The sequence below is a fragment of the Saccopteryx bilineata genome, chromosome 2, assembly GCF_036850765.1.
Source record: "Saccopteryx bilineata isolate mSacBil1 chromosome 2, mSacBil1_pri_phased_curated, whole genome shotgun sequence".
NCBI lineage: Eukaryota > Metazoa > Chordata > Mammalia > Chiroptera > Emballonuridae > Saccopteryx > Saccopteryx bilineata.
The window spans coordinates 59,931,164-59,944,460 of record NC_089491.1 but is presented as its reverse complement, the minus strand read 5'-3'; the positions used below and the strand labels follow the sequence as shown (position 1 = coordinate 59,944,460).

Below are 13,297 nucleotides of genomic sequence, written 5' to 3'. Positions count from 1 at the left end.
TAATTTTGTATCCTGCGACCTTACTGTATTGGTTTATTGTTTCTAATAATCTTTTTGTGGAGTCCTTCGGATTTTCGATGTATAGGATCATATCATCAGCAAAAAGTGATAGCTTTACTTCTTCTTTTCCGATATGGATGCCTTTTATTTCTTTGTCTTGTCTGATTGCTCTGGCCAGAACTTCTAGCACCACGTTGAATAAGAGTGGAGAGAGTGGACAACCCTGTCTTGTTCCTGATTTAAGGTAGAAAGTCCTCAGTTTTATGCCGTTTAATAGGATGTTGGCTGATGGTTTATCATATATGGCCTTTATCATGTTGAGATATTTTCCTTCTATACCCATTTTGTTGAGAGTCTTAAACATAAAATTGTGTTGTATTTTATCAAAAGCCTTTTCTGCATCTATTGATAAGATCATGTGGTTTTTGTTCTTTGTTTTGTTGATATGGTGTATTACGTTAACCGTTTTGCGTATGTTGAACCATCCTTGAGATTCTGGGATGAATCCCACTTGATCCTGATGTATTATTTTTTTAATATGTTGTTGTATTCTATTTGCCAGTATTTTGTTTAGTATTTTAGCATCTGTATTCATTAGAGATATTGGTCTGTAGTTTTCTTTCTTTGTGCCATCCTTGCCAGGTTTTGGTATGAGGGTTATGTTGGCCTCATAAAATGTGTTTGGAAGTATTGCTTCTTCTTCCATTTTTTGGAAGACTTTGAGTAGAATAGGAACCAAGTCTTCTTTGAATGTTTGATAGAATTCACTAGTATAACCGTCTGGGCCTGGACTTTTATTTTTGGGGAGATTTTTAATAGTTTTTTCTATTTCCTCCCTGCTGATTGGTCTGTTTAGGCTTTCTGCTTCTTCATGACTCAGTCTAGGAAGGTTGTATTTTTCTAGGAATTTATCCATTTCTTCTAGATTGTTGTATTTGGTGGCATATAATTTTTCATAGTATTCTACAATAATTCTTTGTATATCTATGATGTCTGTGGTGATCTCTCCTCTTTCATTTTGGATTTTATTTATTTGAGTCCTGTGTCTTTTTTCCTTGGTGAGTCTTGCCAAGGGTTTGTCAATTTTGTTGATCTTTTCAAAGAACCAGCTCCTTGTTTTATTGATTTTTTCTATAGTTTTTCTGTTCTCTATTTCATTTATTTCTGCTCTGATTTTTATTATCTCCTTTCTTCAGCTGGTTTTGGGTTGTCTTTGTTCTTCTTTTTCTAGTTCCTTAAGGTGTGAAGTTAAGTGGTTTACTTCGGCTCTCTCTTGTTTGTTCATATAGGCCTGAAGTGATATGAACTTCCCTCTTATTACTGCTTTTGCTGCATCCCAGAGATTCTGATATGTCGTATTTTCATTTTCATTTGTCTGTATATATCTTTTGATCTCTGTGCTTATTTCTTCTTTGACCCATTCATTTTTTAGAAGTATGTTGTTTAGTTTCCACATTTTTGTGGGGTTTTCCCCCTCTTTTTTGCAGTTGAATTCTAGTTTCAAGGCTTTATGATCAGAAAATATGCTTGGTACAATTTCAATTTTTCTAAATTTGCTGATATTGTCTTTGTGGCCCAACATATGGTCAATTCTTGAGAATGTTCCATGTACACTAGAGAAAAATGTATACTCTGTCGCTTTGGGATGAAGTGTCCTGTAGATGTCTATCATATCCAGGTGTTCTAGTATTTCGTTTAAGGCCACTATATCTTTATTGATTCTCTGTTTGGATGACCGATCTAGAGCCGTCAGCGGTGTATTGAGGTCTCCAAGTATGATTGTATTTTTGTTAGTTTTTGTTTTAAGGTCAATAAGTAGCTGTCTTATATATTTTGGTGCTCCTTGGTTTGGTGCATATATATTAAGGATTGTTATGTCTTCTTGATTCAACTTCCCCTTAATCATTATGAAATGACCATTTTTGTCTCTGAGTACTTTTTCTGTCTTGTAGTCAGCATTATTGGATATGAGTATTGCTACGCCTGCGTTTTTTTGGGTGTTGTTTGCTTGGAGTATTGTTTTCCAGCCTTTCACTTTGAATTTGTTTTTATCCTTGTTGCTTAGATGTGTTTCTTGTAGGCAGCATATAGTTGGATTTTCTTTTTTAATCCATTCTGCTACTCTGTGTCTTTTTATTGGTAAGTTTAATCCATTTACATTTAGTGTAATTATTGACACTTGTGGGTTCCCTACTGCCATTTTATAAATTGCTTTCTGTTAGTTTTGTATCTAGTTTGATTCTTCTTTTTTGTTTTTCTATCATTTGTTTTTGTTTGTTTGTGTTTCATACTTCTTTCCTCTGTTGCTACCTTTTTTAAGTCAAGTGTTTTTGTGGTGGTTTTTTATTTATTTTTTTTTTTCACAGAGACAGACAGTCAGAGAGAGGGATAGACGGGGACAGACAGACAGGAACGGAGAGGTGAGAAGCATCAATCATTAGTTTTTCGTTGCACGTTGTGACACCTTAGTTGTTCATTGATTGCTTTCTCATATGTGCCTTGACCGTGGGGCTACAGCTGACCGAGTAACCCCTTGCTCGAGCCAGTGACCTTGGGTCCAAGCTTCTGAGCTTTGCTCAAACCAGATGAGCCCGCGCTGAAGCTGGCGACCTCGAGGTCTCGAACCTGGGTCCTCTGCATCCCAGTCCGATGCTCTATCCACTGCGCCACCGCCTGGTCAGGCTTGTGGTGGTTTTTTTAAGGGTGGTTACCATTAAGTAATGAAAAGGGTACCTACCATATTCATTGTAGTACCCTATCTTATAAGTATTTCTGCACTTCATCATCCTTTGCTACTGTTAATCTCCATCCTCTCCCCCCTTTTTTTCCTTTGTTGTCACAGTTTAAGTTTGGTTTTATTGTGTTCTTGGTGGAGCTGTTACTTGTGGTGTTGTTTTCTTTTGTTCTTTGAATCTGGTTGGAAAACCCCCTTTAGTATTTCCTGGAGTGGGGGCTTTCTGTTGATAAATTCTCTCATCTTTTCTGTATTTGTGAATGTTTTTATATCTCCTTCATACTTGAAGGATAGCTTTGATGGGTATAGTATTCTTGGCTGAAAGTTCCTCTCTTTCAGGGCTTTAAATATTGGGGTCCACTCTCTTCTAGCTTGTAGAGTTTCTGCTGAGAAATCTGATGATAATCTAATAGGCCTTCCTTTATATGTTGTACTCTTCTTTTCCCTGGCTGCCTTGAGAATTTTTTCTTTGTCATTGGTTTGTGTCATCTTTATTATGATGTGCCTTGGAGTGGGTTTGTTGGGGTTAAGAAAACTTGGTGTTCTGTTTGCTTCTTGAATTTGAGACTTTAGTTCCTTCCATAAGCTTGGGAAGTTCTCGTCTATTATTTGTTTGAGTATATTCTCCATTCCATTTTCTTTCTCTTCTCCCTCTGATATACCTATTATTCTTATGTTATTCTTTCTGATGGAGTCAGACAATTCCTGTAGGGCTTTCTCGTTTTTTATTATTTTTGAGTCTCTTTCTTCTTCTCTCTGTTGTGCCTCAAGTTGTTTGTCTTCTATTTCACTAATCCTATCCTGAATCTGGGCTGTTCTGTTAGCTAAGCTTGTTACCTCGTTTTTCAGCTCGTGAATTGAGTTTTTCATTTCTGTTTGATTTGTTTTTATAGTTTCAATTTCCTTGGTAATATATTCTTTGTGTTCATTGAGTTGTTTTCTGATCTCCCTATATTGCCTTTCTGTGTTTTCTTGTATATCTCTGAGTATTTTTAAGATTTCTATTTTAAATTCTCTGTCATTTAGCTCCAAGGCTTCCAATATGTTAAGTCTTTTCTCCATAGATTTTCCCACATCTATTTGTGTTACCTCTCTTTCTTTTGTATCCATAATATTCAATTTCCTCTTTCTTATCGGCATCTGAGGGTGGTCTTATTGATAGCACTAATTAGAATTAATAAAAAGTAAAAAGTAAAAAAAAAAAAAAAAAAAAAAGGTAAAACACCCCACAAAAAAAACCAGTAATAATTTATTATTTCCCCCTTTTTTTCTCTCTTCTCTTTCCCTCCTCTCCCCTCCTCAGGGAAATATCGTGCCTATAATGGAGGGCCTGATTTGGGGTGAAGAGTTCAAGGGGCAAAAAAAAGGGAGTAGGGACCTACTAAATGCAAAAAAAAAAAAAAAAAAAAAAAAAAAAGGAAGAAAATCTTAGACAAGCATAAGATGATTTGCTTGTATGTGATGGTCAACTAAGAGATATAATGAGAGGAATAAGAGGGAACCAGAAAAAAGGACCAAAAAAGAATAATAAAGAAGAAAAAATAAAAATAATAAGTAAAAATCTGTTGTATTAAGTGGAGCGAAGACTAAATACAATGGAGACCTTGGGTTGGGAGGACCCAAAATGCCACAAAAATAAACAAACAAGAAAAAAAAATAAAAACAAAAGCAAAAAAGAGAAATAAAGCCAAAAAAAAGCCTTGAGTCCCAAATTAACTAATTTGTTCGTGATTGAGGATTATATGGGAGGAAAGTAAAATGAGAAAAGAAAAAACGAATAGAAAGGAAAAAATAAGAAAAAGAGAAAAACGAAGGAAGAAATAAAATAGGAAGAGAAAAAAACAAAATAAAGCAAGACAAAAAAAAAAAAAAAGGAGGAGAGAGTGAGAGTTAAGTGTTTTGGAATATAACCTTAAAGGAGGGTGAGGATGAAGAAGAAAAATAAAATGCAACACTCATGGGTAGTGTAGTTCAAGAAAGGAGAAGCATAAGATGGGCAGAGAATAGAAGGACCGAGGTGGAGGAAATAAAGGCAAAAAGATAGAAGAAACAAACAACAACAACAACAACAACAACAACAAAAATAGTGGATCAAGTTGTAAAGTCTGTGGGTTTTTCTTGATTTTGAGAGGTTAACTTCTTCCTTTTTCTTTTCTCTCCCTCTTCCTGGTCGGTGACTCTGTACCCCAGGCTCTGCCCCTGTGTCACTCTTAGGTAGGGATTTGCAGTTGATGGGATTCTATGGCAATGTCATATAATTGGCTTTAGTCTTGCTGGAAGTAAAGGCTTGTTGGCGTTTGCAGGGTCCAACGATGAGAGAGTTTGCTTTCCTGGATTCTCTCTCCTAGTCCCCCCTTTCTGAATTAGCAGCCTGGTGATCCAGCTATAAGGCTGCAACTGCTTCTGCCTGGGGAGTAAGAGGCTCAAAGAGCTGGGAAATCCCCACTCTATCCCCACTCAGTGCAAGGCTTTGGGAAAGGCTCTGAGAGTCAGGGCCTCCAGTGTAATCAGGCGGGGGTGGGAGTCAATTGTTGTCAAGGTGACTGTTCAGCGCCTATCATTTAGTTGGACCTCTCAACCCAGGCTTTCCACACTTTGTAGCCTGTTTTTGCAGGGAAGAAGAGGCACTAGTCTCTGCTTACGACTAGTGTAGTATAGACCTTATTATCTGCCAAGTCCTTCTTGTTAGCGTTTATCCCTAAATATGGAGGCTCTATTAATCAGAAGTTGCCCCCGCCCCTTTAGCGAGAGGCACTAAAAAATATCACGCCTCTTGTCTTGGATCTCTGAACTGAGAGAGATCTTATCAATTAGAACCGAGGGTGCGCAGATTTCATGGGTTAAGCTAATTTCAGTGATTGGGTAGCAGCTGTGCTTCTGAAGGTATTTTAGGCTGCCTGTGCGCGCCCCTCCCCCAACGCTTGATTGTTAGCTTGAATGGCTGGGTGAGGTGCCCCACCCACGGAGAGAATCTCCCAAGCCTCTCCCGCTTGCCCCGCCGCTGGCGGCTGGACCGCACCAGGCGCAGGATAATGGAGCCCCCTCGGTGTGCGGGCCAGCAGGGCACCCTGGGCGCGTGGAATGCCCAAGGCACGCGCGCGAATGGGGCGCTCCGGGCACCGGTGGCCAGCGACCCCCACTCGCAGTGTGCGGGCCGCTGTGAACGTCAGCGGTGCTCAACCAGACCGGGCGCGCGGCTGCTCGCGGTGGCTCACGGCGACGGCTCGTGGCGGCCTCTCGCGGCGGTTCGCGGCGGGGGCTCGCGGTGGCGGCTCGCGTCAGCCACTCGCGGAGGCTCGCGGTTCCCAAGTATATGGGCTGACTCACCGCAGGCGCACTCCCTTGCGGTTTGAAAGAACGTCCCTGTGGTAGATTCCTCCACACCCTCGTCTCTCAGATTCAAGTGATAACAGTCCTTTCGCTATCAGTTTGTGTGGAACTCCGGAATGCTCCGAGGATAAATTTTTCTGTTTCTAGTTGATAAATTTGTTGTGATTTAGGGGAGAGCTGTCGGACGTGCTGCTCACGGCGCCATTTCCGTGACGTCACTCAAACTATTGTTTTTATGTTTAATTAATTTAAAGTGTATTACAACTTATTTGTCAACTAGACCTTGTGAGAAAATATATTGGTTATTTTTAGTTAAACCTCATTTAAAACCTTTGGAGTCACTAAAGAGTGTGAGTTGGGAAAAATAATTTACCTTGGTTAAATCACACATCGACAAGGCAGCAGATCTGGGAGTAGAAATGATATATTTTCTCCCTCGAGGTGCACTTGGGAAACTGCAGTTTAGATCTGGAATCCCTCACTTCTGTCAAATGCATATCCTGTTTGTGTCTCATATCCTGAATAAAGCTGATTACATAACCGGGCCTCCCTGGCAGGTGTGAAACTATTTTTAGGGAAGACATATCATTGCTTAGAAGTGGATTCAAACAAACAAACATGTAGGTTATGAACCTCCATAAAACAGGTGAGGCTTACTAAATTTCCTCCATAGTGATGTGTACAGCATAAGAAATATTGAGACAAATTGAACCACGAACTGTTTTCTATTGTTTAATGAATCTTTCTCCTGCTGGATAAAGGAGAAGGTAACATTTCTCTGATGGAAATTTTAAATACATTTATTTTTGGTGATGCGTTATTTTCAACTTTTAGGTCCTGCCCCAGATGTTGTCTCAGACAAAATCTATCAGATCAGCAAAACAATTGAGGAATATGCTATATGTCCTGATCTTCGAATTGACCTGTCTCGACTAGGAAGACAAGAATTTGACCTGGAGAACAAATTCAAACCATTTAGAGGTAATAGATTGTATTTTGAAGAAGTCAAAATAGCTCCATGGATGGGTGACTGGTTCCTGCAGGGCAGTGCACATGTCAAAGCGACTGAATTATCAACTTGGGGGGTGACCCCTGAGAAACAGATATAATCTGAATGTGGTGCAGAGAGAAATGAGAACAGCCAAGATAATCAAAACCGGCGACTTTCAAAAGCCACTTTCCAAACTCTCTATCACTTTCCACACAGGCAAGCTTTCACAGCTGACTCTTTTACAGTGTTCCAAGAATAGGATGTGAATTGCCGAAACATCTTTCCTTTGCTAAGCATTTAAGGTAACGATGCCCAAATACCTAGATAACTAAGAGGAGGCCCAGCGTGGTAGTGGGGTTAATATTTCCCACAGAAGGTAGGTGCTTCTTTTTCAAGCAGTTCATCTTGAGTCATTGCACAATTACTGATTACCTGCTTTCTACCAAGCACTGTGTTAGGAAATTTTATAAAGGGATTCAGTAAGTACACAATGGATTTAGGGAAGTGGTTCAAAAATTGGAGAATCAGAATGGAATTGTCAAAAATATTATCCTACATTGTAGAGTGAATAAAACCTCTAACATACTCAGATTACAGCTTTTTATTTTATAGATTAATGTTGAACCGTACAACATTAATGCCATTTATGTCCATGTCATCCCCCCTCCTATTTTATACTGTTGTTTTTTATAGAAGGCACACAAGTAGCAATAAAGCTAACTTAAATTTTTTTTTTACTTCTTTGGTGCCCTTATAAGCTTAAATATAGAGTGTGTTAAGATAGTACCATGTTTTACAAGTAATTTTACCTAGCTAAAAAGATGAAATACCTGGCTCATGCCAACATGGTATTGTAAGGACAGAGAAGAGCTTGAAACGCACTGTTCAGGGGTCACAGTATTGCACGAAATCTATTACATTTTTCTTGAAAGATTTTGGGTCAATTGCTTACTTAGCAGAAATTAATTCAAAGCCATGTGATACTTACTAGAAGCAATGGAAATCTGCTTTTATTAAACTAGCTGGGAGCAAGTGCACACACACACACACACACTGATTTGATAGCTAAGAGCAAGGGGTTTATTATATTAGACAAATTTTTTTTTGTATTTTTCTGAAGTTGGAAACCAGGAGGCTGTCAAACAGACTCCCTCATGAGCCCAAACGGGATCCACCCGGCATGCAACCAGGGGGTGATGCTCTGACCATCTGGGATGTTGCTCTGTTGCAACCAGAGCCATTCTAGCGCCTGAGGCAGAGGCCGCAGAGCCATCCTAAGCGCCTGGGCCAACTTTGCTCCAAGGGAGCCTTGGCTGCGGGAGGGGAAGAGAGAGACAGAGAGGAAGGAAAGGGGGAGGGGTGGAGAAGCAGATGGGCGCTTCTCCTGTGTGCCCTGGCCGGGACTTGAACCCAGGACTCCTGCACGCCAGGAGTCACTGGCCACTGAGTCAACTGGCCAGGGCCTAGACAAAATGTTTTAAATGTGCTTGATTACATATGTTTGGAAGTTTTATTTAGTTAGTTATTTATGGTACCTGCACAGTTTTATTTGGTTGTCCAAGAGACCCAGATCTTTGGTGAGCTCAGATTCAGACCCATTGCTGTAGCCATGTTGCTAGTTTGATAAGTTTTAAAAAATACTACAGGTACCAGGAGGTGGGCAGTGAGATTCTCTGGCTCCCAAAAAGAATTTGCAGATAATTGTTTGGGATAATTTATGTGCTCTGTTCTTGCTGTTTTAAATGCTGAGCAGGGCTTGAGTTAATTGGAAACAAGTCTTTGGCATTTCACCTTAAAGGGTCAAGTGCATAAACTTTGTGAAGTTAACTTGCAAATTTTTTTATTTTCTTCCTTGTTTTTACATTTCTGTTTGGTACTATGCACTATCTATTATAAATACCAAATGTATTTAAGCAAGTGGTTCAAGAATTAAAGTACCAGAATGAAATGGCCAAAAACAGTATCCTATAGTATAGAATAAGTAAAACTTTAAGATATTCAAGACCTGACCTTTTATTTTATAGACTAATGTTTTGTGGTGGTAAAATACACATAACATTTTTAGGTGTAGAGTTCATATAGATTAATTTTTAATTGATTTATTTTAAAGATTAATATCCTCTTCATGTCAAAATATGTTTAAAAATAATCTGTGTTCCTTAAAAAGTAATTACATTATATTTTAAAGAACACACATACTACATTGATTTAAATGCAAGGAAAAATATACTTAGATGTATATTTGACCAAATGATGAGATAGTTTCATATTAAAATCTTATTTATTAAATATTGTACCTGGATTTAATACTAAAATTATTAAAGGTGAACTGATAATATTTTTAGTGCATGTCTAAGTATTTCAGGATTCCAAAGTTGTAAAAAACAATGCATCTAAGTTTCAAAATTTAATTATGAATTTAAAAAGCTTTGCCCAAGGTTGCTGTCTTGATCAAGAGATCACTGGCTCATCTGAGGCCTGCCAGTCAAGGCATGTATGAGAAAGCCATCAATGAACAACTGAGGTGCTGCAACAAAGAGTTGATGCTTCTCATCTCTTTCCCTTCCTGTCTGTTCCTATCTGTCACTCCTTCTGTCTCTGTCTCTCTCTCGCTAAAACAAAACAAAACAAAACAAAACAAAAAAAGCTTTGCCCATGGAAAAATTTTAGTGTGTAAAAGTCAAATAGGAACTTGTCTAGAAGTGCTTTCTGAATATTATTATGTAATTATTGCCAAATTTGAAAAATATAGTGTATCCTTGGTTTTATTTATTTGTTAAATAAATGGAAAAGACTTATTTTGGATTCCTGGTCAATGGGTGGTGCTGGACACTGGAGAACATTTGTGTTTATTGAGGATTTCTAAATATCTGGCATTCGCCCTGAAATTGGTAGTAGATTGGGCACACAAGAGACTGCACACAAATGCAGGAATATATCCTTCATCACTAATTCTGAACCTGGGTGTGGTTTGCACAATGGCATTTGGAAAATAGGAGTCACTGCTGAGGTCACTCCTTGATTTGTTTCACGCCAGCTGAGTCATTCTTTGGCCAACCCCCATAGGGGAGGCCACTAAGTATGCCAAGATGCCTCTCAGCATTGAGGTAGATACAGTTTTATAGAGGAAGATGGCAGAAAGAGGTGGGAGTGGGGATAACAGGGACAGTTTTTAACTACTTTATTCATGTGGTTGACTTTTCAATTGCAAGGGAGAATTTATAACTTTTCTTTCTTTTATTTATTTATTTATTTATTTATTTATTTATTTATTTACAGGGACAGAGAGAGAGTCAGAGAGAGGGATAGATAGGGACAGACAGACAGGAACGGAGAGAGATGAGGAGCATCAATCATCAATTTTTCATTGCGAAATCTTAGTTGTTCATTGATTGCTTTCTCATATGTGCCTTGACCATGGGCCTTCAGCAGACCGAGTAACCCCTTGCTGGAGCCAGCGACATTGGGTCCAAGCTAGTGAGCTTTTTGCTCAAGCCAGATGAGCCTGTGCTGAGGCTGGCGACTTCAGGGTCTAGAACCTGGGTCCACCGCATCCCAGTCTAATGCTCTATCCACTGTGCCACTGCCTGGTCAGGCGGGAGAATTTCTAACTTGATATTGTTTACACCCATATAACCTGAAAAGTTTGTAGCATCTTAATGTGTCTTAATTTGTGATTTTTGTCTGTAAATGGACACTTTGCTTCTCACATAAGGATTCATATATTAGGGTAGTGATTCTTTTTTACACGTTCAAGTATTCTTCATAGTCACAGTTATTGATGTTTCCCTTTGCTCTACGATCCTTAGTGGAGATAGTGGACCCAGTGGATATCTATCTCAATCTCCTTCGGACCATCTTTGACTTTAATGCCATCAAATGTTTGCTGACGGGGCCTGGCCAGCTGAAGATCCGAGTTGATGCGATGCATGGAGGTAAGCTTGTGGGCTTTTACTATTTGATGGGCAACAAATGTTATGGAGACCTTGCTACATTGGGTTTCTGGGATTATGAGGAAGGTCGAATTTATAGGTATTCACACACAGCATCTGTATTTTCAGTTTTTTGGCATACTCTAGAGCAGTGGTCCCTAAACTTTTTTGGGCCACGGACTGGTTTAATATCAGAAAATATTTTCATGAACCGGCCTTTAGGGTGGACAGATAAATGTATCACGTGACTGAGACAAGTGTCAAGAGTGAGTCTTAGATGGGTGTAACAGAGAGAATCTGGTCATTTTTTAAAAATAGAACATCGTTAAGACTTAAATATAAATAAAACGAAAATAATGTAAGTTATTTATTCTTTCTCTGCGGACCGGTACCAAATGACCCACGGACCAGTACCGGTCCACGGCCCGGGGGTTGGGGACCACTGCTCTAGAGAACTTCAAGCCTCTACTTTCTCTCTTTTGATGCAAATGTAAACAAAGCTTGAACAAGTAAGTTTGTTGTCACTCTGTGTTTGTTCCTATGTATTAGGTAGATCTGTTCCATCTCCCAGTCTTGGCAGGGTAGCCTTATATAATAAGTGACTTGTGGGACCCAGTGGTACATACAGTCACCCTGCCACCTGAGCTGGGTGCTCCATGAGTGTCCCTTGTGTGTGTTGTCTGTGCTCTTCTACTGTAGTTGAGCCTTGATTGCTGTTGGTACATCAGTACCTGGGGTTAACCTTTGAGCTGATTGGCTGTGAGGATTGGCTGTGAGCACAGCATATGAGTTGCTGCACTGGGCTGACCCCATGGAGTGGGATTTGCCTCAGTGAACTCTGGTGCCTGCCCAGACCACCATTTGAGTGTACCACTTGTGGAGCGAATCAGGTGGTGCTCTGTTGTGGTCTGAGGACAGACACTAGGTATATTGGTTCTGGAGTTTCTTGGGAACTGCTCTGGTGCAGGCCAATGTCAGCTACTGCCCGTGAGTGGCCTGGTGATCTCTGGTAGGAGCTACACAAAGTGACTCGAGGTTGGTAGCTACCTGTGCTAGGCCTGGAGGCACATGGGAGAAACCATACTGTTAACTGTAATTGGCTATTCATGTAACCAATATGACAATCAAGATATAGAATATTTCTCTCATTTCAAAAAATTTCCTTGGGATCCTTTGAAATCAAACCCATCCTCCTACACTTAACCCCTGGCAGTCAGTCATCTCTTCTCTGCTTGCATGATTTTGCCTTTTCTAGAAAGCCATATAAATGGAAGCATATAATATGTAGCCTTTTTCTTCAGACTTCTTGCAGTCAGCTTAATGTTTCAGAGATGAATTCATGGTGTTGTATATATTAGTAGTTATTCCTTATTATTACTGAGTAGTATTGCATTCTAAGGATGTACCAGTTTGTTTATCAATTCACCAGTTCATATAATTAGGGTTATTTCTAGGATTTGGCTATTACAAATAAAACTGCTATAAACATTTGTGAACAAGTCTTTGTAGGGATATGTAATTTTGTCTTGGATAAATACCTAGGAGCGAGATTCTGGGTCATATAACACACACACACACACACACACACACACACACACACACACCTGTTTTTCCAAAGTAGCTGTACCATTTGCAACACCAGGAAGGCAAGAGGGCTTCAGTTTCTCTGCCCTTACCAACACTTGATACTGTTAGTCTTTTCAATTTTAGCCATTCCACCATATCTTGATCTCTATTAGGATATTATTGATACATTCTTTAAAAGTTTTCTTCTCTCTGTATAGTTTCTGTTTCCTCCAGGTTGCTCTTTACTCTGTTTTAGTCTCATGTTATATGTAAATTCTAACATAGGATTTTCATGTTAGGCAATCCATAAACTGGAAAACATTATTCCTCGGCATTTATTTTATAAAATGTGCTTAGTTTCATGTGCTTCTGTAGTCAACAGTGTTTAATTATACACTTGGCAGAGTTATAATAATTCCTGAACATTGCTAGAGCCTTTTGGTTCTTTTGCATATATTTAGCTAAAATTTTTAATACATTGAAAACAGCAGACAGTAAATCATTGTTAAATAGTTGATTTCTTTCTGGCAACATTTTAGAAAAGTTTTGGAGACAAGTTTCATGTAACTGGATTGTTGAATATATCTATATGACTAACACACTAATTGGCATACAGATGCCCAACAAATTATAATTGAAGTAAATATAAGACTTGAGAAAGCTTGTAGAATTTATCCATTCTATTTCTGTGCTATTAAGTGACCTTCCTTGTTCTAATAAGAACAAAACACTCGGGTGGTTCTG

The 13,297-nt window shown here is 39.1% G+C and overlaps 1 protein-coding gene across 1 annotated transcript in view; it reads left to right on the top strand.

Annotated features, from left to right (window-relative positions):
- Nucleotides 1–13,297, top strand: part of PGM5 (phosphoglucomutase 5) — a 176,265-nt gene that overhangs the window by 39,553 nt on the left and 123,415 nt on the right. Inside the window, exons 3-4 of the mRNA XM_066257150.1 lie at nt 6,899–7,045; nt 10,865–10,990. Of these exons, the coding sequence (XP_066113247.1) occupies nt 6,899–7,045; nt 10,865–10,990 (273 nt within the window). The remainder of the gene's footprint in view (nt 1–6,898; nt 7,046–10,864; nt 10,991–13,297) is intronic.